General features: G+C 36.2%; 1 protein-coding gene across 1 annotated transcript in view; it reads right to left on the bottom strand.

Moving 5' to 3' along the window:
• Positions 1-685: 685 nt before the first annotated feature.
• LOC136820483 (fibrocystin-L-like) overlaps positions 686-26,121 on the bottom strand; it is a 72,843-nt gene continuing 47,407 nt past the window's right edge. The window contains exons 43-68 of the mRNA XM_067079910.1: positions 25,325-26,043; positions 24,820-24,905; positions 23,918-24,063; positions 23,199-23,372; positions 22,107-22,449; positions 21,360-21,458; positions 19,717-19,883; positions 18,820-19,018; positions 16,748-17,019; positions 16,145-16,352; positions 14,522-14,724; positions 13,924-14,097; positions 13,634-13,694; positions 12,439-12,606; positions 11,165-11,431; positions 10,638-10,910; positions 9,999-10,259; positions 9,402-9,612; positions 8,671-8,846; positions 7,544-7,658; positions 6,906-7,117; positions 4,666-4,794; positions 3,871-4,038; positions 3,264-3,349; positions 2,459-2,645; positions 686-1,263 (exon numbers count right to left, since the gene is read on the bottom strand). Of these exons, the coding sequence (XP_066936011.1) occupies positions 1,220-1,263; positions 2,459-2,645; positions 3,264-3,349; positions 3,871-4,038; positions 4,666-4,794; positions 6,906-7,117; positions 7,544-7,658; positions 8,671-8,846; positions 9,402-9,612; positions 9,999-10,259; positions 10,638-10,910; positions 11,165-11,431; positions 12,439-12,606; positions 13,634-13,694; positions 13,924-14,097; positions 14,522-14,724; positions 16,145-16,352; positions 16,748-17,019; positions 18,820-19,018; positions 19,717-19,883; positions 21,360-21,458; positions 22,107-22,449; positions 23,199-23,372; positions 23,918-24,063; positions 24,820-24,905; positions 25,325-26,043 (5,148 nt within the window). The 3' untranslated portion in view covers positions 686-1,219. The remainder of the gene's footprint in view (positions 1,264-2,458; positions 2,646-3,263; positions 3,350-3,870; positions 4,039-4,665; positions 4,795-6,905; positions 7,118-7,543; positions 7,659-8,670; positions 8,847-9,401; positions 9,613-9,998; positions 10,260-10,637; positions 10,911-11,164; positions 11,432-12,438; positions 12,607-13,633; positions 13,695-13,923; positions 14,098-14,521; positions 14,725-16,144; positions 16,353-16,747; positions 17,020-18,819; positions 19,019-19,716; positions 19,884-21,359; positions 21,459-22,106; positions 22,450-23,198; positions 23,373-23,917; positions 24,064-24,819; positions 24,906-25,324; positions 26,044-26,121) is intronic.

Below are 26,121 nucleotides of genomic sequence, written 5' to 3'. Positions count from 1 at the left end.
CATCAAGGGCCGACTATCATTCCTCCCTGATTGTAAATTGGCCGCTTCTTTAGAGTTTTAGCGTAGACAGTCATCACCAGTCCACCATCAACATATTTGATAAAAATTCAACCCTCAAATTTAACATGAAATAGATAGCTAAGAATAAAGCAAAAAATGGGGCAATTTACAGTTAAAAATTCTTTAAAAACGGCATTCTTAGGTAAAGTTGCCAAATTGGGCTCTTCAAGAAAGTTTTTGTAAATGGGGGGGGGGTTGCTGGTGATGTTGAATATCCGGGGGATCAATTGATGCTTGTCCGGGAGTCAAAATTCACAATGTCCGGGAAAAATGTTATATCCTCCACTCCCCATATTCAATTTTTTTCTGGAAGAGCCAAATTCCATGGTAGTGATATTCTTAGTATATTCTTCACTTTTTGGCCAATTTCATCATGAATATTATGAATATTGCCATTTTTTGCTTCAGGTGTGTATTCCATGTAGTAAATTAAGGGTAAATTGTTAAAAACAGGGCAACAGGGGATGTTAAAAGAGCACTTAACCTGAATAACCTCAGTTTTGTCTTTGTTAGAAATAATGATGAGAACAATTTTAGGCTAAAGCTACAATAAGAAATAAGAATAGTCGAGCCTAATCAAAACTGTTCTGGAGTGTTCTGATTCTATCGGGTAAAAATGAAAAGCGCGTTTGATTTCGATAAGTGTCATTACAAAAAGAATATATTACGCAATAAAGAAAAACTTGAATTTACAAAACTTTTTTGTTCTATTTTATAAGCCAAATCAATGGCTGTTTGAAGAAATCCAGTTCTTCACTTCGAAAATTTATATTTTTCAAAAAATAGATATAATGTGCATGTGCGATTAATGTTCTTTTCAGTATTAATAATGGAAGAAAATTAAAGGCAGCAATAACAATGTCATGCACTATAAAGACTGGAAAAATTGGCCAAAATATCGTCCCCGGTGGAAAATTATACCCCAATTTTTGTCTCCACTGGAAGTAATCAAATAAACCAATCCTCACTGCAAAATGTTATTTTCAGTTCGTTATTTTTACCCCCACTGGCTTAAGAAATCCTACCGGGGCAGTGAGAAGGGGGTGTTTTTATCTTAGAATATTACCCCAATAATACTGTTTGGGATACAGTTTAATAAGAACAAAAGTGCATTTTAGAAAAAAAATCATAATTCAAAAGCATGTGCCGGAATTCAAACCTAGACTTTGTGCCACATATCTTCCAACACAGTACGTAACCAGCCTAAAAAAGATTGAACAAAAAGTTGCTAGCCTTCTGAGATCCCAAAAATTATAATCGTCAATATTACTAGTTTTAAAGGCACGTTCTTATCCGTGTACTGTCGAAAAACTTTTTCAAATGTGAAAGGTCAAGTTTTGATCCCTACCAACGAAGTCCACTTAGAAAAGAGAACTTTGCTTGGTCATTGGGTAATGAATTTAGGGTAATGACGTATCAAAAGAACTTCAAGTGGGTTGACATTTTACAACTCAACCACACTGCACGCTTTTTTTATAAGAATTATGCTTTTTTTCATTTCATCATGGATATTTCTTAACTTTTGGGGAAAAATCGTCTTGAAATATTCTTACAGTATTCTTAGGTTAGAACGCAAACCCAGCCAAAATCTAGCACAAATTTCGAATTTTTGAAAAACTTCTCAGTATTGCTGGGGAATAATTGGCAATTTACAGGTAAAAGGCTCTAAAATAGCACTCTTAGCTTCAGTTGCTGAATTCCATGATGGCGGTATTCTTAGTTTATTTTGACCAATTTAATCGTGAATATTCTTATAAAGTATATTCTTATCAAGACAGCGTGTATAGTAAGTAATGTGTAGTAATACACGTGCCCTCCATATCGATCCCGCTTTCGATCAAATTACAAATAGTCATCAAATTTCCTTCAACAGAAATTCTCATTTAAGACGTTCTACTATGTATTTGATATTCTTTTATTTGAGAATCTCCGGTTTCCAATGAAAAGTCAACCTGATCCAAAAGTTTTTTTTCTAAAGGCTTGGGGACACGAGATGTTTTTTAGCGTTGGTGCAATGCAACATGCTCCATCGACCAACCTGAAACGCTTTCTCGTGTCTCCACCCCATTTTTCTTTCTATCAATAAAAGTGAAATCTCACTTTTGTCCCAGCGTGTCTTTTGGGTATTCCCCTCACTTTTTGTCTCATGAAACAAAACAAAAAGTGTTGTGTTGGTGGGATGGAGCATGTTACATTGCGCCAACGCAAAAAAAAACTTTTCGTGTCCCCTAGCCTTTAGACGAAATGGAATTTAAACAACAAACTAGATAAAATTCGTCAAATTTTCAGAATTTTGTTGAATTTTGAGACTACAAAGCCATTTTTTGTACTTAGCCGAGACGGAAATCTGTCTGAGACCGAGAACTTTGTACACTATTAGAGAGAGAAATTTACTTACTTCTATTAAAGCATCTCATTTTTTCTTTTTGTAAAATTGTCTTTTTGATCATCAAATCATCGTACACTTGTTGAATAAACACTTTCCTCTTGCAAAGACCTTCGTAATGATCGAAAAGATCATCCCTGTAACCACTGTTCGCTTTACAGTCAATCACTTTCTGAAGACTGTTTCGAGCGAGATTAATCTAAAGAGAAAAGGAAATTTTGTTAATTAGTTACTCGAACCAGGGCCCTTTTGTTCGCTTTTTTATGATTTTTATAGCACTCGCGAAGGATTGTATCACGTCCATCAAGTCAAAAAATGGTGCAAGTGGCTCTGGGTACGACATTGATTAGACCTGTGCCTGAAACCAGGGGTTCCCGGTTCGAATCCCCACTTCTTCCAATGTTCCGTAAAGTTCATAGATAACTGAGCCAGCTGGCTGTTGACCCCCGTGAAAACAATCGAAAGACTGTATAAAAAATCCTAGATTACTAGGCTATCTACGTATAATATCGTCTTTAACCAGCGCTTTTAATTTAAAGGTTATCTTTCCCGATAAATATATAAAACATGGTGACAAAAAGTCACATCAATCTTAAAATATTTTCCGCAAAAGGTTTTGGAAGTCATTGAGCGAAGTAATGTTTTAAGCTTTTTTTCCCTTGGAGAGAAAAAAGTTGACAAAAAAGGCAAAAAAACAACGGTTGTTTTTTTACTGTGATTTCTTTCGCGAATTACTGACGTTCTGGCTTTTCGCAAAAATGACAGAATTTTTAAAGATTGATATCTACAGTGAACAGAGAATGCAAATAAAACTTACAGCATCAATTGAGGCGGAAATATCAGTTATATTTGCTCCAATTTCATCGATTGCTGTTTGAAGAGCTGCTTGATCACACTTCGATTCTAAAGAAAAGGTAACAAATAGATTATACATACAGTTGTCTCTAAGTACTGGAATTCTATTTATTCGAATTATGAAGAGATTCGAATTATGGAAAGTATTTTACTCTTGTCTCCCGAATAGACATCCCCCCGCTAATTGTTAAATGAAAAAAAATCCGTCCCCCCGCTCTTATTAAGACCCCCCCCCGCTAATTAAATTCGAATAATTCAATATTTCATTACAGTGTAGATGGACTATAAACTTGTTAAAATTTTCCTTTTTGTTAGTATTGGTTCTTATTTTACGTGTTTATTTGTTAAAGTTTCTTTTTTGTTGTTGAAATTGATAACAGCAAGAAAAAAATCTGTCTTTAAACTACCCCCCCGCTTATTAGAATTTAGAAAATTTTCCTACCCCCTGCTTATTTGGACCCCCCGTCTATTCGGGAGACAAGAGTAAGAGGGTTTCTCCTTGACTTTCGGAATCCATATAAAGTTACGGCCCTGTTAATGTTGTTTTGTCGTCTTTGAGAATTGCTTACCTTTGCAGAGAAGTTTAATAGACGCTGTATCCCACGTGGACATATAAGCAATGGATGTGTTGACAGCTGTGTCGTTAACTCCATAGTAAGTCATGTTTGTATTGATCGTTGTCATATCAACCTCGGGAACATCGGGACACCCACAATCCTTTGGTCGTAGACAAAACCCTGTAAACAAATTCGAGTAAATTGGTACAAAAGTCAGGTATAATTGATAGAAAGGTTTTAAAGAACCCTTCTACAATTCGATGGCTTTCTACCCAGAGGTAAGGGAGCTCGAAATTAATTTTCCTGTATTCCCCACTTACATTTGAATCCGTTTCTCCAGGAGCTTAACAGTAAAAAAGCGGCGCAAGATACCACTTAACAAGTCCCAATAGGACTGAGTTGGGAGTCAAAGACTCAACCTTGTGTATCATAGATGATCGGTGTTCCCTTCTCCGCCTCTGAGTGACAACTATCTATTGTACAAGGGCGCTTTTTGGGTCAATCTTGAATGAGTGAATGAAGCTTAGTCTATATGCATGTAGTGAGGTCAGTAAGAAATCGTGCAAATTGTGATAAAAGCATGAACTTTGGCACATAGGTCAATAGTGATCCCTTAATCAAAGGGAAACAAGTGTCAAATGTCATGTGTCACTTCCTGTCAGCATTTGTTGACAAACAAAAATGTCATCCCAATTTGCACGATTGTTATGAATTGTTAGCTCAACTGATCAACTGATGTCTCTAAACTGTTAATGATTTTCAAAACTGATAAGAAATTATCAAAATAATCCACAAGATTGCACTTACCAGCGCCTTGCGGAGGTTGAGTAGTTTGTGGATCATACCATGATGAAACAATTGCCGTGTCTCCGTTGAAATAGACGATGGTAAATGTAACATACGTTGCATCTGATGTTAATGGTGTATTGCTGATAGCTATGGAAAGCAAGTAGAATAAGTTTGCTTGTCTCAACTCTTTATAGTGGGTTGGATACAGATTGTTACAACTTTTTAGTTTTTTTTTAGCTTCATTCTATAGGTATACTATGTAATCATAAATAAAACAAGCAACATGCTGAATGGACCTACCTGATGATGAAAGTTAGATAGCAATGCGAAAAGAAAAATGAAAAAAATCAGTCAGAAAATATAGCGTTTAGCGAAAATACACAACACAATAAATTCATTATTGATTGTTGATAGGGGGGGAAGGGTTGTAGGGAAAAAATAAATAGGAAGTTCTGGTCCTAAAAATCAGTTTTATTGACAATTGAATCATGCTTGATGGTGAGCATTGTTATCAATAATGTTTTCGTGTGAAAAACATAGAAATATAAGGAAAAAATCCAATGAAAATCTGCAAAAACGACGATTTCCGGCATTTTTTTTTCTCAAAAATTGAACTCGGCCATTTTGTGAGCATTGCGAATACGCATCTTTCTGCAAAATATCAGAAAAAACTAAAACTGAAAATTCGAGAAAAAGTCAAAAAACCGGTTTTCCGGCATATTTCCGGCATTTTCGGCCGGAAGAAAATGTTTTTCGAAAATCGGGCTCCGTCACATTTTAGGTATTGTCATATTGCATCAGTGTGCAAAATTTCATAAAAATATATAAAGTACAGCTCGAGAAATTCAAGAAATACTGTCTTTCCGGCGAAAATAGGTTGTTCCGGCGACTTTTAAAATAGTTCCGGCTTCAAAAATCAATTTTATTGAAAATTGAAACACGCTTGATGGTGGGCATTGCTATTAATAATGTTTTTGAATGAAAAAACAACCAATTATAAGGAAAAAGTCCAATGAAATTCTAGAAAAACGGCGATTTCCGGCATATTTCAGGCATTTCCCGCAGGAAAAATTTTTTTCTCAAAGATCGGACTCGGCCATGTTTTGGGCATTGTTTATACACATCTTTGAGCAAAAAGTCAGAAAAAACTAATAATAAAATCTCGAGAAAATGCCAAAAAACCAGTTTTTCCGGCATATTTCCGCCATTTTCGGCCGGAAATGAATTTTTTTCGAAAATCGGTCTCCGTCACAATTTAGGTATTGATATTTTGCATCAGTGTGCAAAATTTCATGAAAAAATATTAAGTACAGCTCAAGAAATTCAAGAAATACCGTTTTTCCGGCGAAAATCGGCTGTTCCGGCGATTTTTAGAAAGTTCCGGCTTCAAAAATCAATTTTATTGAAAATTAAAACATGCTTGATGGTGAACATTGCTATTAATAATGTTTTTGAATGAAAAAACAACCAATTATATGGAAAAGTCAAATGAAAATCCAGAAAAACGGCGATTTCCGGCATATTTCCGGCATTTTCGGCCGCAAAAGATTTTTTCTCAAAAATCGGACTGGGCCATGTTTTGGACATTGTTAATACGCATCTTTGAGCAAAAAATCAGAAAAAACTAATGATGAAATCTCGAGAAAATGCCGAAAAACCAGTTTTTCCGGCATATTTCCGCCATTTTCGGCCGGAAAATTTTTTTTTTTGAAAATCGGGCTCCGTCACATTTTGGGCATTGCCATTTTGCATCATTGTGCAAAAAATTAGAAAAAACTAATGAGCCGATCCCAAGAAAAGCTGGCAACAGACGAACGAACGGACGAACGAACGGACAAGGGTTAATTTAAAGGACTACCTTAGGTAGGTCCAAAAATTCAAGTCAGAGCTCTGGGTTTCATGTTCTGACATGAAGCTTTCGGTTTGATTTTTCATGGTTACACATAAACCAATCTTATACTTGGTATCATCGGGCTTTTTCAGCAGCTAAAAAGCATACTTGTTGATAAGTAGTATACTATATAGATCGATACTTTTTTGCGTAAATGGCGGGCGAGTGGTTTAAAACTTTATCGTCAAAAGAGACTTCTATTTGGTTCATAGCAATTGCAGAGTCAGCCAAGCCTATCCCTAACCCAACACGCGATTCAGTTGGTCTATTATCACGAATTTATTTGAGCTGTAGCCTTGCTCAAAAAAGTGCAATTGCAGCGCGCACAAGTGGAGACTGGCCTTAAGACCTCGAAATCAGATCATACCTCTTCTCTTTCGTGTAGTTCCGTTACTACTACATTCTCCTCCACATCTGAAGGTTCCAGTTACACCATCTAAATCCTCCATTATACCACATTGCCAGATACCATCCGTTCCACTGTCCAATTCATTTCTGGTATATTGATCAGGTGATTTGGTGGGGACGGATTCAGCGTATTGTGCAATTTGTTTGATAAAGAATTCAACTTTCGTATACCTGTTAATGATTTAAAGCACAACTGTTTTTTATACACCTTTTCGACCGCGCGGGCATTATTTTTTCCGCTTTATCCCACTAAACCGTCCCAGTCCTTTTTTCACACCTATAGATAATAGAAAAATGTGTCAAAAAAGGATTGGATGTGTTGAGGGTTGACGAATGACCCAATAGGTTTTCACACAAAATGCTCAATTGAAAGTAAAGTCTGTCGTCAGATTCCGAAAATTCAAAACTCGAAAACAAATAAACCAATGAATTTAATCTGTCGTCCAAAATACGGCGCAAACCTTAAAGGAATAATTTTTTCTTGCCTGAGAAAGGTTCAAAATCTTTTTCTAGCCCTTTGAGCTTTAAACTCAATTGTTTTGCATGTTAAAGTTACTAAAAAAACATAGATATAGAGGAAAAAAGAAGAGTACGCACCTGAAGTTTTGGTAGGCAGCTTCTAGTTGAGCAGGTGCGATATCAATATAACATTGGCCTGCACTCTGTGGTTCGTTGTCAGGTTCCTTAAGAAGTTCTTTCATCTCTGAAACATCTGAAAAATGAAGATGAATAGAAAATTGAAGATATAGTCGGGCTGTAAATGTTTTACTTTCTATTACAGCCAATACAGTTTTATATGGATAATAGTTCAAGTGAATTACATCATGGATATTTTTAGATTTTAAGAAAAATCATCCTGAAATTTTGGGTAAATTGGCATTTAAAATCTCTAAAAAAATAGCATTCTTTAGGTTCAGTTTCCAAATGCCATGATAGTGGTATTCTGAGCATATTCATAAATTTTTAGCCAATTTTTCATCATCCATATTCTTATAAAGTAATAACTCTTATAAAAAAAAAAGCGTGACGCCGATGAAACAGGACAGACTTATTCTCATGAATAATGTCATTACTTCAGATGACTAAAATGTAATTAGACTTAATTAAGAGTCAGCTCGAAAACGACAACATTTAGAGCTAATTTTCCATGTGAATTTGAGAATAATGACTAAATTGAATTTTAAATAAGGTATTTTATGCTTTTAGCAGATCTAAGGACGTGGTATTTATACTTTGTTGAGTTTTTAAGAATGACTTCGATTCTGACTTTTACCGCAACTAATATTCAACCAAATACCGAATAATTTTCCAAATTTCGATCATTAGGCCGCTTCACACAAACCCTTAATTTGAGCTTTGCGATTGTAACTGTAACAAACATTGTTGGAATTAGAAGGAAACAACCCCGTTGGGTCATTCCATTTAATGTCCATTATATGGGGGTGGACGAACATTTCCAGAGGGTAATCGAAGAAAGATTTCCAGGAGATAAAAGACGGATTTTAGTTCGTTCACCCTCACTTTAAAGAATCAAAAGAATTTTTCCAAGGATACTTTTGCACACATTTTCAGTAATTTTTTTTTGACTTGGAGAGGTTCGTCCACCTCCCTGTATGGTTTTTTAATGGAACAGCACGTTGTTTTATCGTTCATCTAATGTTCATAACGTCGATATAACGTTAGATGAACGTTGACACAGCGTAGTGTGCTAGCTGGATCATTACCTTTTCTGTTACCGACATAGGTGGAGATTTTGGCTGCATCAGCACATTGGTCAAAACGAGCAACAAAGTAGATTTTATTGTTAGCTGTGTCGTTTTTCATACCGATACCAAAGAGAGTGACTGGCTTCCAGACTATCTGTAAAAACGTTAGCTTAGCTCTATCGGCATTTTCAAACCTAAAATCAAGAAGACAATTAAAAGTGAAAAATATTACAAAATCAGGTTTAAAAGTATATGTTTTTGGTTTCACTTGAAACATGTCTTTTTTTACCGATACAATTGGAACTAATTCTCAGTCCCCGTCATGAAAAAAAATATTATTACTAATAATATTCAAATCTTCCCGTTTGAAACATACAGTTGACTCCCTCTAATTCGATCTTCAAGGGACCAAAAACTTCATTCCAATTAGAGAAAGATTCGAGGTACAGAGAGTAATTTAGACTACCCTCCAGCTGAGGGGACCAATATTTCAGTTCGAATTATAGAAACAATCGAATAATAGAGGTTCGAATTAAGGAGGGTTGACTGTAATTTGATATTTTTATCTTGATATTTGGTAAATGTTAGGGTTTATTGCTGGGTAAATCTATAAGATAACAATTGACGCCCTCTCATAAACGACGCTCTTCTTTCGAATATTCTCCCTTATTCGATGAAAATCCTTTCCCCTTGAAAGTCGAATTAGAGAGCGTCAATAGTATTATATGAAAAAGGTAAATGGCACATACAAGGCTTCAAGAGCATTTTCACAAGTAGGTGATTGATCCAATGGTAGGGCAGCTGCTATGTAGCAAGGGTCAACAGTGAAAGGAGCTGTAGCATTTGTGCTTTCCAATGTTTCAGCTACAGTTTGAGCAGCACTTGCAAATGAAGGTTCCCATTGAACTTCTTGCGCGTTAAACAAGAATCGACGCGTGTTCACAGAACGTAAACAAATATCTAAAGGAAAAGTAAGTAATGCATTTAGGTTAGCTCGATGCCAATCCCAATGATTAATGTTGGATTTTTTAGTAAACGGACAAGGCTGTAACTATTTAGGACACTAGGTCCTTTCGTTGTTACCAACTGAAAATAATTTGATAATAATAAATTTTTGATACGTGTTACTCACGTCGTAATGAATTTTAAAGAAGCATCCAAAAAAGACCGGATGTTTATTTGCCACTAGTTTTGAATTTAAACAGCCGAGTATTTGTCGATCATTGAAACAAAAATAACATAAATAGCCCTCAGCTAACACACAACGTTGTTTCGACGTGTTCAGAACGCCCATATAACGTCGAATGAATGTTGAAACAACGTAGTGTGGCAGATGAATTCTATACCTTCTGTCGAGGTAGCATTACTCATTTGTCGTGGTTGCACACTGAATAATAAGCTAGTCGATTCGTGGCTGTATGATGATGATGGTACTGTATAGACAGATAATTTCAATTGGAAATTAGAACCAGATAAATCAACACGAACGTCATCTAGAGTCGCAACTCCGTCAACAAACTCGACTTCCGTCGTGCCGTGAATAGCTGACGACGATTGTCCATTGTGAATTAGTTCTGCTTTAGCGATCCACTTACGGCCTGCCCAACCTGTTAATAGAAAGTGAAAGTGTGTTAAAAAGATTTGTTGCCTGTATCTTTGTAGACTGGAGTCGTTTATAATCCGTGTAATATAGTAATAGTAATATGGATATTATATGACAATACAATAACTGTTACGTGATAACATCAGTTTGTATTGTCATTTTTATCAGTTTTTGCTTACTATTTACTATGTTGAACTAGAGGTCTAGTATGCTAGACTACTGAACTAGTGTTCTAGTATGCTAGACTACTTTCTTCTTTACAAATGTTGACAAACATTAATAATATCTAGTGCACTTTAAGGTTAAAGTATATTAAAATTGATACTTTGAAAAGAGAGATATCCGCAGTACTTTATATATCTTGAGAGACTTGTAACCTTACCTGTGTTGACAACGGCGCTGTCCGCTATGTCTTGAACTGTAATGACGGGTGAATTACGTACGGGAGCGTATTGGTATGACGTCGCAATATCAAATTGAACGTCGTACTTCAGTTGACGTTCAATTACCGTAATGGGTGACGACGTAATAGCGGGCGGAGTGGCGTTTGCGGGAAGGACGATGGTGTATGTGATTTGGTAACCACTGCCAGGGTGTGAAATTGAGAGATCGGTGAAATTAAATTGACCATCAATGGCTGAGACTCTGGTTGTACCTGTATTGAGTAGAAAATAATGGATATTTGAATAATGTTACAAAGGAATCATTGATTCCTCTTGAAACATAAAGTCTGTTTCGTAATAATCTGTAGTGGAGACAAAAAGGCTGTAAATTTTGATCGAGTTTGAATTAAATATAGGGTTTTTGCTTGTTGAAAAGATAATGATGAGTGGGATATTATGAAAGTATTGACCTTGACGGCGCCGGGACCGCTAGATGATCCCTCCTTCTCAGACTTATTATACTCACCGACAAGTTTCGCGTCAGCATCACCTCCCGATAAAGTGGCTTCTACGACCCATGGATCCTTCACAGTTCCAAGGTTCTGCACCCATTCATTGTCACTAGTAAAAGTGCGGAGAACAGTTGGTACATCAAATGCGCGGCCTTCTGAGATGGTCGTTGAAGGAGTATTATAGATTGACATGGTAGATGGTATATCAAAGGTTAATGTTTGAACAATAGGCGTGGTTGATTGTGTTTGGTCAAAACGTAATGTGCCATTTAGTACTTGATCTATAATAAGAATATTATGTATATCCCACTAAAACCGTCCCAGTCCTTTTTTCGCACCTATAGACAATAGAAAAATCTGTCAAAAAAGGATTGGATCGAGTTTAGGGGGGTAATTAAATAACTAAGTGGCACGAGTCTGACCGCGCGACTACGGTCGAAAAGGTTAATAAAAAGAACGATAAAAAACTCATAAAAAAAACGACAAAAAGAGCAACAAATGCTCAAAACAACGACAAAAGAACGACATATTTTGCCATACAAACCCCCCGACCTAATGTCGTCATTACTCTTTGTATTTTACGATGTTTAACGCCTAGCGGTTTGAAATTACGCATGCGTATATGTCATTAATTGAGTGAGTTGGAAACATTAGATGAAGTATGTCTTGTATGACAAGAAAAATCAACATAATCGAAACGCAAGACCGGGGGATCAAGGAATTGACACAAAGAAAAAAAAGCCTAAATATTTTTTTTAAATTATCCAAGTATATTGGTCATTAATTTAAAAGAACAATCAAAAGTTAGAAGAAATCTAGCGAAAGGAGCCCCAATAACAATTATAGGAATAATGAATAAAAATTCCATTCTCATAATTCTAGCTTAAGTTCTGAAAATTTTCTATTCCAAACCCTTAATATTATACCATTTTTTATGTTAATTAGGCGAAATTATTAGATTGTCCATAACATTTTCCTGTACGGGATAGAAAAAAGACTGGCTGATTTCAGGGTGCAAGTCTTAACCATACATTTATAAAGCCCGAAGGGCTATATGTTATATATTAAGCCATCACAGGCAAAAAAAAGTTAATGTCGGAAAAAATATTGTTGCTTTTGTTTTCGAAAACCCGCGAAAGCTTCTTATTGGTCAAACGCTGAAATTCTATTGCAATGTCACGGCACACTTTTCAGCAAAGGTACTCCATCTAGCCTTTCGGGATTTATAAATCTATGGTCTTAACGACTTGGTTTCTTATAAAGGAAAAATTATGTATAGTGAACATACTTGTTTCGTTGGTAGCACGCACGCCGCCTGTCGGATCTTGACGGATTGGCTCTGGTGCTGTTACTGACAAACTGGTGATTTCCAGGTTAGCAGCTGCAGCTAATGTTCCTGTCTGGACCATGATGGTGGCTGCGGATGTGATTCGTTCCATCTCATTGAAGCTTTCCTCTGTATGTAGAAATAAATGGTTGATTAAAAAAAAAGAAGACTCTCAAAGAGAAAGTCTTTAGAACAGCAAGGAGAAAGTCAATCTTCAGACAACGTGTTTTTATCAAAATGGACGGAGACCTTGAGGGAGAGAGCTTGGGTAAAACTTGACATGGACCAATACGCCCGAGCCGTTTGATGTGAGAGGTCTAAAATTCTTAAGGATGCTTCTATATAGTTTCTATATGTTTCGCTATAGTCGCTATAAGTGGAGATAAAAAACAAAAATGATAGGGCGAGACCAATTTGATTAGTTGTTTTACGGGTCCGACTGACCCTGATAATCCGAAGATCGGAATAAAAATAAAATTGATTTTAGTAATAAATTTTTATTTTCATTGCTTTACTCTTGTCTCCCGAATAGACGTCCCCCCCCGCTAATTGTTAAGAGACAAAAAAATCCATCCCCCGCTCTTATTAAGACCCCCCCCGCTAATTAAATTCGAATAATTCAATATTTTATTACAGTGTAGATAGACCTTAAACTTGTTAAAATTCCTTTTTGTTAGTACTTGGTTCTTATTTTACGTGTTCATTTGTTAAAGTTTCTTTTTTGTTGTTGAAATTGACACCATTTAAAAAAAATTCTGTCTTCAAATTACCCCCCTCTTATTCCACCCCCCCTGCTTATTAGAATTTAGAAAATTTTCCTACCCCCTGCTTATTCGGACCCCCCGTCTATTCGGGAGACAAGAGTACAGACTGCCAAATTTTAAAATCATGGTAGTTTTTCCAAGGTTTTGAGAATTTTATGTTCAATTTTTCATTTCATCCATGAACTCGACCTTTTTGTGCCTTTTTATTTTCTATTTTGCATTTTTGTCAAGATGTAGTAGTTTTTGTTGCCTTCTTAGGAAATTTAATAGGTTTAATTCTACTTTAATTCTTATTTTTTCGCCGACCGACCGATCCTCTTTTTGGGTAGCTTGGTCCGTAAAACAACAGAGTAAATTGGCCTCGTCTAAGTATCAAAAAATGAGATTCTTACCGCTGTATGTAGAGTTAGCTGATGTAACATTAGTGATTTTTGGTTCTTCTACCACTTCAAGCTGAAAGAAAATGGAAAGTTTTTCGTTGGTTTTTGATTTAATAAATTTTATGAAAGTGGAAAGAAGTATGTTTGAAACCGCCGTCGGAGGTGACCTGAAGGTCTCGCTTTTCTTTAGCTGCCTACCCGGAGGTAGAAGAGGGCGCCAATCCTTTCCAAATACCAAATCTCTCGACTCTTCACAAGAAAAAGCTTCCTTATTCCTTACCACAAGCTTCCTTATTCCTTACCACAAGCGTGACACTATCGCCATCCGTGTCACGTCGTTTTCTGGATGCCGAGATGACCTCCATGAACTTGACACGGCTGGATGGGATGCCCAATAAAGCAGCAATGTTGTTGACTAGATTCTCTTTGAAGAAATCATCGATAGAAACAGCAGCTGTTGATGCTTGGAATCGAAGCTAAAAAAAGAAAAACTTTTCTGGATAATGAATAATTGACCCGGGGGACTCAAGGTAAGGGTCCTTTTTCGAAGCAAAGTGCACCGTAAGGGTCGAAATGAAGAGGAAGAGAAAAAGTGCCCTTTGTTTCTGCATCAAGTGTCCCCCCGGAATATTTGACCAATGCCAACTAACATTTAAAGTTTGTTGACTTTATAAGGCCTAGCCTACCAATTTTAGTTACTCTAAGCAAAAGTCAATATCTTACTCTAAAAGTAAATATCTTACATACTGTACATAGGCGGTTTTAGACCATGTCGAACTTATCAGATGAAAAGATTTGTAATTGTAATTTCATTGTCTTTTAGCGAGCGTTGCACTCCGATGTTTTTTCGGCTCCCTTTGCGTTCTTACTTCGAAAATTACCGGAAAATAAGAAAGCTACCTGAATAACTGGTTGAACTTTTAACTCGACAGGTTCATCTCCCTTGATTATAACGTAAAGTAGTTGAGTATCGTCATCAAACCAATTTGCACCGTTGTACGAACTCATGGTAGGTTTGAATTCATCGGGATTGTTAGGGTTTTTCGGCAGCAAGTTAAAAGAGCTTCCCGAATATTCTCCATTGGTTGGTGCAATGTATAGCCCTAAAGATGGTTGATGCGGATAATAATTAATGTGATATCTAATAATTGTGAACAGACTGATCCCGATTTCCTTCCAGAACCCCTAAAAATTATTAAAGAACAAGTGATACTTTTATGGACCTACCTGGTTATGCATTTAACACATTTATAATTGATATCTACGTGACGTGACCATTAAACAATCATTCAGAACACAAATAGTGACGATCTATTGAAATTAGTCGTTTGTTTCTTATAAAAAATGTTTAGAAACAAAAATTTCACGCTCTTGAAATATTCTTTCATATTTAAGACTTCGTGAGCAAAAAAAAAACATCTATCTCATCAAAAATTGAGTAATTCGGCTAAGAACATTGATGTATGCTTATTAAAAGTGATTCTTAAAGATAAAGATGCGTTTTTTGAGCCGAAAAATTTTTTCATAATCTTTTTTTACAAAAATCTGCTAGAGCCATCTTTTACCTACTTTCAAGCCGTTTTTTAGCCGTTTTTTGGCCCAAATTTGCCCAAAAACATCTTTTTACAGAAATCGGGCTCTGTCACATTCGCAGTTTTATTGTGCAAAATATCATAAAGAATGAAATAGCCAATCTCGAGAAAAGCTAATACCTAAGTAATTGATAATGTGCTTATAAAAAAATATCGAATTTGGCCAGTTTTTCTATAAAAACACGCCAAGCAACCAAAGTTTCCTGTCTAAAAACACACATATTCTTCAAAAGTAAGCCTTCGTGAGCAAAAAAAACATCTATCTCATAAAAAAATTGAGTAATTGATTAAGAACATTGATGTATGATTATTAATAGTGATTCTTATAGATAAACATGCGTTTTTTAAGCCAACAAAATTTTTTTGCAAAAATCTGCTTGAGCCATCTTTTACCTATGATGGTACCCTACTTTCATGCAAAAAATAAGCCATCTTTTACCTACTTTCATGCAAAAAATCAGAAAAAAACAATGATCCACTATTTCACAAAGTCAAAAACACCTGTTTTAGCCGTTTTTTGGTCCAAATTTGCCCCCAAATTTTTTTTTTTTCGAAAATCGGGCTCCGTCACATTTTTCCCACTACCATTTTGCACCTTTGTACCAAAAATCAAAAGATTCCTAAGATTCAATCCTGAGAAAAGTTGGTATCAGACGAACAAACGGACGGACGGAAGAACAAACACAGGTTAATTTATAGGACCTCCACTGGGGTAGGTGCAAAAATCATAAACATGGGCCAAATTTTTGGGGGAAGATCTCAAGTAGATTTTTAAAGCTTTCTGTTCAAGATTGCATCGGAAAGATTCAACATTTTTCAACATTTCGGTAAAAAAAACCAACTAACAATACAATCTCTTTGTTTGTGAATATGAAATATGAATATTTTGCACATCAGCTGAAAATAACCGTTGCGCTAAAAAAAGACGTACCGTTTCGATAGACATCGATTCGTTCGGGTTTCGCGTAAAATACTTCAATGCTAATGATGTCAGTTGGTTCAGAATTCAATAACCACAACCGAGTGTTTTGTGGGTTGTATGACGTCATATGAACCTCATAATGAAGACCTGTAGCGACGACGGATTCAAATTTGGACAAACGTTCCTGACACGTGTAGCCGTGGCACCAACCATGATCCTGTAGAAAGAGAAATGTAGGAATTATTGAATACAGAGACGATAATTCATGATATTCATAACGTAATGTTTTATACGGAAGCACTCAAAGTAGCCCGGGTGTTTGCCAATAGTTCTATTGTTTCAATTCAATCATAGTAGTCTGTGTGGGTGCTTCCGTATAAAACATTACGTCATGAATATTACGAAACACTTGCAGATTAATGAATAAAAATCCGAAATAGTTGCATAGACTGTGGAATATATAATGTTTGATGTCGAATCATTAGGTGAAGTCCGGAATCAAGACGAATAAACGCATGGATAAGAAATCTACAAACGCTGATCTTAGCGATATGAAAAGTTCTCAAGACCGTTGTTAAAAAATTAAACGACTCAACATAATGGCATCATTACCTGGGGACCATTAATGAGATCAATATACCCCTGACTGGCCACACCGACGGGAGAGAGCCGACGGGTCTCTGTATCATGGTCCATACTTTCGATAATGAAAAATTTGTAGTTGAAACCATCACATAAATAAGCATTGAATTTCTCATCAAAAGAACATTGTTCTGTCTGACCACTCATACCACGGACGATACCCTTCTTTGGGTATTTCGTCTCAGGATCTATACGTGTTCCGTCCATATTGCTGATCATTGTTTTCGGGATACGGAAGTTACCTGAGAAAAATAGGAAAATTCATAAGTATTAGACAAGGCAAAGATCGGTTGGAGCTTTGTGGATGTTATCTCACTTATTCGTCCATAAGATGTCTCACAGCCCCGGTGGAGTTTCTACCCACAGTGCGGATGAAAATTTCTATCGAAATCCCAATGAGGATAAAAGTTCTATTGTTCCAAGCAAAAAATATCCACTTTTGAAGTGCAACTTTCCGTGAAGTTTCAAATAAGGATGAACGCAAAGTCATTTTCTTAGTGGGATAAAATTCGAGGGTATTTTCCCGGGTAGAAAGAAGAGTGTATAGATATTTAAGACGAATGGATTTTAAGATGAAGTAACATGAAGTATGTAATTTGAGAAAAGATAAGCAGTACTGTCAGAAAATAACTTAAAAGAAGTATTTTGGCAGACATACATTTCTGTGTATAAACCATGTGTAAATAGGAAGTGTGCTGTTAAAACAGTAACAAAATGAGTGCAGACAGATGGAACCCAAGAGAAAATGGTCGTGTTGTGAATACTACTAATGTGCCACAAAGAAATTTCAACAATTACAAAAACCGACTACAGGAGAGGGCGTTACAGAGAAAAGAAACTCAACGCCCTCAGGAAGGGGAGTCGAAAGAGATATGTTTGGAAAAAGAAGTGAAATCTTTGAAAGAGAAAGTAAAGCGTTTGGAAATGAAAGTAGAAAAGCTTGAAGCCAGTGTTGCTACTGTTGCAGAAACCGCTACTGAGGGCAAGTCTGGTCAAACATTTGTTTCTCCACACTATCCATTAATATGGGGAGCTGAGAAGTATTTCATCGGAAAAAAGACTGGGAAAGAGTTATATCCATCGTATACGGAATGGTATAAAGACATACATAGAGTTATGCGTTATCCACAATACATCACTAAAGATTTCCTGTTTGTAAGTTTTGGACATGCAGGAAATGAAACTAATTCCGGTTTTCCTAGCAATTTCACTTTCAGATTTGTACCCCCTCAAGATATACCCCACCATCCAAGAAATAATTCTTCTGATATACAGCTAGCACACCTATTGAAGCCTCATTCAACTTTATTGGCACTGCATCCGACAAAACTAGACTATTGTTTTGAGTTTGGATTCTATGTTGGTTTGGATAAACAGGCAGAATGGTCGGCAGTTCTTTCAAATGAATTTCTTCATGGAAATAACATAATTTTCTTAGCAATATTGAATCTGTAATTACTTATTGCAAGCCCTGGTCTGCAAATTTAAGGTTAGATCAGTGAAAAGAAAAAGAGTGAAAACGGACGGAAAAAAGTATATCTCAGTTAAACTACGAAAAGGAGCGGTCTAGGCAGAGCTAATCGAAAATAGTGAAAGACTTAATTCAACCTTCCAAAAGTGAGTTTTTCAAAATATATTCATCTTTTTCTAGAATAGTACATCGCAGTCTCTATAACTCGAACATACACGGTCAACACAACTTTGTTCGAGTTAAGAAAATTTCAAGTTATAGAGTAAGGTCTATAAAAAGATTTTTAGCTGAAGGGACAATAAAACTTGTTCGAATTAAGGAAACATTAGAGTCTTAGAGGTTCGAATTATAGAGACTGCATTGTATAAATACAGTTGACGCTCTCTAATTCGATCTTCAAGGGGAATCGGATTTTCATCGAACTAGGGAGGTTATCGAATAAGGGAGCGTCGTTTATAAGAGTTTCTTGTTGACGGGGACTTTAAATTTCATCGAATAAGGGAGCCTATCGAATAGTAGAACGTCGAATTAGAGAGCGTCAACTGTACAAAGAATGAAAATAAACGCTTACCTAAGCCGTATCTTTCATTTCCAGAGTATCCGTCACCTGACCATTCCACTTCAGATTTAGAGATCAGTGTAGTTCCTACTTGTTGACCAAAGAACGTTTTATCGAGATCAGTGATAACAACTTTTCGTCTACCGTCACAATCCATGTCAACACAGTCTGACGGATCCACTTTAGACAAGGTCACTTGTAAATGTTCAATCTATATTTTGAAGAATTTTTTAGATATTTTATATGTTGATTTTTAGATTTTATGATAACATTAGTAACAATTTATTTCGAGTTTGATAGGGTCATAATTTTTGTATCTGCGTCAAAAACATTGACGTCATTCGCCATAGCAAGCTCGAACCCAATCTATCATTTTTTGCAGCTTATGGCAAAAAAATACACAAATTTATTTTATAGCATGCTATTTCTATTCATGATTTTTTCACTTACATGTTAGGGTTTGTATTATCTTTTGCAAATATATTGAAATTGCAAAAAAAACACAGTACTATTCTTTAAAGACAGGCTTTTAAAATCATCCACCTCAAATCACTCTGAAGCTCTCACGATCTAAATATAAAATGTCTAATTCCTTTAAGGACAGTTTTATTTGAGCTGAAAACAACAGAATGTAGATCTTCACTGAAACTTTCATAGGAATCTAATGTGCTTTTTTGGTTAATGTTTAATAGTTGTGGGATTGTTTCGAGTGTATTACAATAGAAATCTCTTAGGAATTCCTCGAGGGAATTCTATTGTAATACCCTTGAAACAATCCCACAATGCATCGCTTTTTTTAGAAAAATCAAAAACTCCGATAAGATAGTATTGTGATGATTGAAGTGTCTAGTACCTCGTAACAAAAAAGTATTTACTAGAATTGAAAGCCTTGAAAAAGTTAAATGATACCTTAGCTTCCTCATCCACATCAATCAATGTAGTTTGTGAAGCAGTTATGGGATGGAAGATGTCCATGTAATGTTTATTAATCTTCCAAACAACATTCTTGCCTGTTGATGTACTGCTACAATCGCTTTGAAATTTAGCGAATGTCACATTCTTCCATTCGTTCAAACCTGGAGAGGGAGACGATCAGTTTTTAAATAACTGATACGGACACTCATGAAAAAAGCTTTCAATGAGGTCAAGCCTAGGGTAACCATTGAGTTTCAAGTCCGAAGGGCTAGACCACTTATTTCCCATCCAGAACGCCCGCGCGCAGTTTTTCCACAAACGCCGAATTGAAACCAAAATCTATTGCTAGATTTCAAAAAATGTACTCCTCCAAAACAAAGGAACCGCTAAATACAATCTGTCGTCATGATTACGGCGCGTTATATGCGCGTTTTGGATGGGAATAATAATTGGCTTCAATTTCTCTTGCCTGAGAAGGGTTAAAGTTTCGCCTCTAGCCCTTCGGGCTTGAAACTCAATGAGGATAAGAGTCGAAACAACAGAATATTATTTAGAGTACAGTAGGGTCTATATACAGACAGTAAACAGTGCTGTTGAGTCCTAATAAGGACGAAATATACACCTGCTCTGCCACCCAAATCTCCTGAGTGAATATAGTTGGACAGAAATTCTTGATTTTTTCACATACATATACCATTAGAGGAACAGTCAGTTTTTTGGGGAGACTGGTATGATAAATACATAAAAAAATTCGTTTTCGGTGTTGATGGATGTCTTCAAAAAATACAATTTCTGATTTTTTTGAAGGGGGGGTGCAAGATTTATTTTAAATGATTAACATCTCTAGTCAAAGTTTGGGTGTTTTCAAGCCGATCTCAAACCGACCGCAACGAGCTTTTCTTACATATATCTACAATCATGAACAAAATATTTGAGACAAAGGGGATTTCCCGCGAAATTTTAAACACCACAAATGATTTGTAAGCGCGTTAAACTACAGTTGGGAAGTTTTGACTCTGAGTTTTAACATGAGACTTAGGATCTCATGGTCTAAAAGCTCAAAAATGTACCAATAAGGCTTTCTATATAGCCTAGAAGCCACCAAACCCCCTTCGAAATCGAAATATTCAATGAAAGAAAGTGAAAGTGCTAAAATAGCAATTCTCGCTTGAAATTTAAATTCTGAAAAACGTTAAAATACACTAAAATCTCAATATATTTCGACCATGATTGTAGATATTTTTGAGAGGGCTTTGTCAGTTGGCATGGAACGTTATATCAACGTCCATCTAACGTTCAGAACGTTGCAACAAGGGTGTATACCAGCTACGCAATGGGTCATTGTATTTTATATCGATTAGGGGGGGGGGGGGTGGACGAGCATTTCCAGGAGGTAATTTGAGCGGAATCTCCAAAGGGTCTAAAAGAGTGTTTTTCATTATTCAAAAGGGATACAATTGGACGAACTAAAATCTGTCTTCTACCCCTTGTAAGTTTTAGAATAACATTTTAGCCTCTGAAAAAATGAAACAAGTTTTGACCCCGCTGGAAATAATTCTACAATTTACCCCCTGGAAACCTTCGTCCTGTCCCTGTATACACATAAAATAGAATGGCCCAATCTGACTTTAACAAACCTTTGGTCGATGGGTAAGTCATTGGATCCTCCCATCTCATTGGTGGCCCTGTTGCAGCTGCACCAGCAAAGCAAGATGACAAGATACCGATATTTCCTCCTGAAAATATTATGATTTGATAAAGGTCACGTATCTCTACAAAGAGTTGATCGTTCAGATTATGCTCATCCAGCTCAATTTCTAGCGATATAACTGCTTAAAAACTACTTTCATCGGATTAAATTTCGCGAGATTAAATTTCGCGAGCCAAAAAAAAAGAGAAATCTTCTGGATTTAATTTCGCGAATAAGCTTGAAAACATTTAAAGATTTTGTGGTGGATTTAATTTCGCGAGTTTCATTTCGCAAAATTGGCAAAAATTCGCGAAATCACAAAATTTAATCTCACGAAAGTTAATCCGATTAAAGTAGATGGCAAGATGACAAAATACCGATGTTTCCTCACGCGAATGTTAAGATTTTATAAAGGTCATGTAAAATTTATCCGTACAAAATGTTGATGTTCAGATTACGCTCCGTCAGCTCCGCAGTTTCTGGCGAGAGAACTGCATGAAAAAAATTTAAAACCTTAAAAAAATTTTTTAATTACAAAATTACAGTTTTTGAAAAAATAAAAACGCGAAACTAAGCTAGGATATAGAAATTAGTCTAACACGCCCGTGCAAGGAGTAACCAAATCGAAAGTGTCTAGATGATTACTAGATAGATTGAAAAATCTAAATAACCGGAAAATAAAAGTCAACCTCACCTTCAGCAGCTCTGGGTGATCGACTATCAGAATGGAAAGCAGCATTGAATGGAGCTGCATTATCTTTCTCACAATCAAAATTATCTGTTTGTCCAACAAAAAGCATATTCTCGAATGTAATCTTATGGTCAGCATATTCATGCTTGATAACATTAGGTCCAGCAACGTTGGCAAATACAGAGATCTTGTTATCGGCAACTATGCTATCTTTGATGAGTACGGATTGATTAGGCCAGAGATAGAAACCAAAATCAAACACTTTCCAAACTTTATATGATTCGAATTTTAAGCATGATTGTGCTGCTTTTCGGTTATTACGGACACCGTGAAGCGCAGAATGAACCTTGAAAAGACAAAAAAGTGTTATTTAAAGGGGCGCAACATTTGTGTAGGAGAGCAGATTTTTATGCCATTATAATGATCTTTTAATACCATGAATATATATCTACAGTGTCATAAAAATCCTAAAAAAATGCGCCCGCTTGGCTACGCTACTGCCAAAGATAGAAACCAGCAATCGCTTATGTAGAATTTTGTAAAATTGCGTCGCCCGCGTGGTTCGAATCACTCTGTTTACCAGAATTGAAAACAAGATGGCGGGATATTCACCTCTAAAACCGGACACGCTTCCTTTCATATAGGAAGCCCAACCCAGTGAAGTTGTTAGAGATCAGTGAGAAGACCCATGAATATAATATCCATGAAAACCTGTATTAAGATTATTGTGATTGTACATTTATTTTTTAGAAGCAACCAATTTACTAAGGTGCAAATCCTGAATCCAGCCAGTTTTTTTAATCTCCCGTAAAGGAAGAGCTTTTTGTCAATCAAGGCAAATCTAATATGCATAAATATGGTATAATAATAAGGGTGGTTTTAGGGATGGCATACAGTATTTCTCAGAAACTGAGCTACAATGCTAGAAAACCATAAGCCTTAAAGGTCGAGTTTGTTTGATAAAAAGAAAATTGTGTAACTCTTTGTAAATTTCCCAGCTGGTACACAACGTTGTTTCAGCGTTTATTTACTGTTCACAACGTCCATATAACGTTAAATGAACGTTGAAACAACGTCATATGCCAGCTGGGTTACCTCATTATCTCTAATCCTGGATAGAGAACTGCTGCAATCCACCAGTGGTGCGTGTATACCATTCTTTTCAGATCCAGCGATGGAGTTACCAATCATGGTAAGGTTAGTTGTTCGGTACATGTCCACAGCTGCAAACCATTTAATGTTCTCTTTCGCTGAGAAAGGTGTATCTCGCTATGGGACAAAAAATCAAGAAAAAATTAAGAATTTAGCGGACAAAGAATAGGCAATTTCATAGTCGCAAAGCGTAATGGGTAATCAGGACCACTACGCACTAATGACGACCTACTATTGGTCCAGTTTTGAAAAATTATTGCGTCTAGCCAACAGAAAGCCGTCATGGAGGCGTAATCAATCCTGATAAAGGTTACTGTCTAGATCACGCTGAAAAAACCCATGTTGACGAGGCACAGTTGAGATATGGTAATGAAGATTTTATACGGCTGGAATGGGTCATTTAATCAGAATAGTTTTCTACAGTATTATTTGTCAAGCAACAAGAGGCTTTTTCCAGCAACCGAGATTCTTTTAATAAACATTTTAGTTCTTGTGTGATATTTCAAATGCACTCTAAGTTAATTCTTTCTGTGGCCTGCCCAATTACCAGGATCATTGGCGACGCGAGAGTAAAACTAGTTGATTTTTGTGAAGGTCGAACCGAGAGGGGGCCTGATATCCACCCAGGACATTTCCCCTAAATTCGAAAAATCGTAGTATACCTTGAAGGTTGATTCAGCGAATGCCATGGCAACCAAGTTATGATTAAAGACATGAGCATCACCTTCTAATTCCACCAATTCGTTAACACCATGATAAATAACATTGTTCTCGATTCTTATACCATTACTGCCGTAAGCACCAATACCTATTAATTGGGATATTCAGAAAATTCATGATCTCCCTCATATACACCTCTGTATCAGTGACCCATCAAGAAATCTTTTATTCAGTTGGGGCGAGACAAAGGAGAAAAACACCGATTAAAACATTGTCTGGGGTCAATGGTATGGTTTTAAATTATATCGTTTGAAGCTCAGAACACAAATACAATACAGTTGAGTCTCCATAACTTGAACACGCACGGGGAACACAAATCTGTTCAAGTTTAGGAAATTTCGAGTAAGGTTTATAAGGCATTGTTAACTAAAGGAACCATAAAACTTAACTCGAGTTAAGGAGACATTAGAGCTTCGAGTTAAAGAGACTCTACTGTATATTTTCAAAACTTCCAACGGAAACGACTTGGTTTTCAATATTTTGACTCATCAAGGAAGAACAATCAATCTAACGTTTTTTATCTTAAAATGTTCTTTAAACCGAATTGGATTTTCACATGAGCAATAAAACTGCAGTTGACTCTCTCTAATTCGATCTTAGGGACCGAGAATTTTAGCTTCGAATTTAAGAAAGATTCAAATTACATTACACAAGTAGTTTACACTAATTTCTAGCTGAGGGGACAAATATTTTAGTTCGAATTATAGAAAGATTTGAATAGCGGTGGTTCGAATAAGAGAAAATTGAAGGATCAGAGCGCGAGTAAAAAATATATAACAGTGGTTAATTCCATGAATTTTTGGAGACTTCGTATATAAGCCAAAATTTAGATAGGAAATGATACCTGTGTTGTATCCATCATTGAAAGCACATCCTTTGACCAATGACTGATCACCATTATCTCCTACTCTTAAGAAGGCTAACGAATATCTACAAAAAGATAATTGTTTTTTTAAGACTTATACCCGTTTCTAGTAAATTTAAGTAAGTTTACTAGACTAAATTGGAAGATATGGTACCATAACTTCCAATTTAGTCTTCACCCAATTAATCAATCAGTCAACCTTGTAGCTGGTTTTCAATGGTATCCATGAATACTTAGAATTTACCCTGACAATTTTTCTGACCCTTGAGTTGCTAAAAGAGCGTACTAAAATAATTTAATATTTGTAAAAATACGAAAGGTGCGAAAACATTGAAAAACACTTCTTTAAGGCTAAGTGTTTAATAAAGCGTTTTTATTTCTGACAGCAAACCATTTTAGGTAACAAGTTCAATCTGATTTGAGTTATGCCGAATTTTGAGATTGAATTACGCCTGTGAAGAAAGGCCCCCTAAAATGTATATACCTCGGATCGTAATCTTCCGTATGTCCCAACTGTCCACAATGACTGAATTGCACATTCTCGAAGACAGCTTTACCAGTATAGCTCAGACCACCAGGAGCAGGAGCAAAACCAACCAAAACACGACAACCAAAAGATTGTGTAGTCAATGAACCTGTTGGACTATCAACACCCTCTATACGGATATTTCTGGTTAAAAGACCAACTTTAGCCGTCATATGGACATCATAGCCATTGATGGTCTCTTGGTAAGCTGTGTGGCTGTATAAAGTGTTCTTGTTAAGGGTAACAGTATCTCCATCAATTCCGGTAATGGTGAACTTTTCCGTATTTCTAGGCTCCATATTTGTTGTTGTTATAATGATTTCATCTCCAATCAACCAATCAGGAGCTTCAGTTAAAACAATACTATTAGTTCCAGCAGCAACAGTAGTTTTAAGGTATGTCCAATAGACATTTTTAGGTTTACCATGCAAATTTGACATTGCGAAAATCCCAAGAGCTTTTGAACCAAGCATCAGATCAGAAGCTATTGGTACTTCCTCCGAGTCATGATCACCGGCTAGACTGATCACCAGGTTGTGAGGGAAAGGTTTATCAGGATATCCAGCCTGTAACCCACCATTGAAACCAGTCACAATGATAACACTGGCTTCCAAATGTCGATCAGCCTCAGGATCGAATTCAAGAACTCCATAGACATACATTTTGTTGACCACGACCTGAAAATAATGATAACTTAAAATCAGCTCATTATTTCATTGATCACCCTTCAGGTTCACTGTTACATAGCTTCTAAA

Source organism: Clytia hemisphaerica, unplaced genomic scaffold (assembly GCF_902728285.1).
Source record: "Clytia hemisphaerica strain Z4C2 unplaced genomic scaffold, Clytia hemisphaerica genome assembly, whole genome shotgun sequence".
Taxonomy (NCBI): Eukaryota; Metazoa; Cnidaria; class Hydrozoa; order Leptothecata; family Clytiidae; genus Clytia; species Clytia hemisphaerica.
Note: the sequence above shows the minus strand (reverse complement) of the source record. Positions and strands in the feature narration are given on the sequence as shown.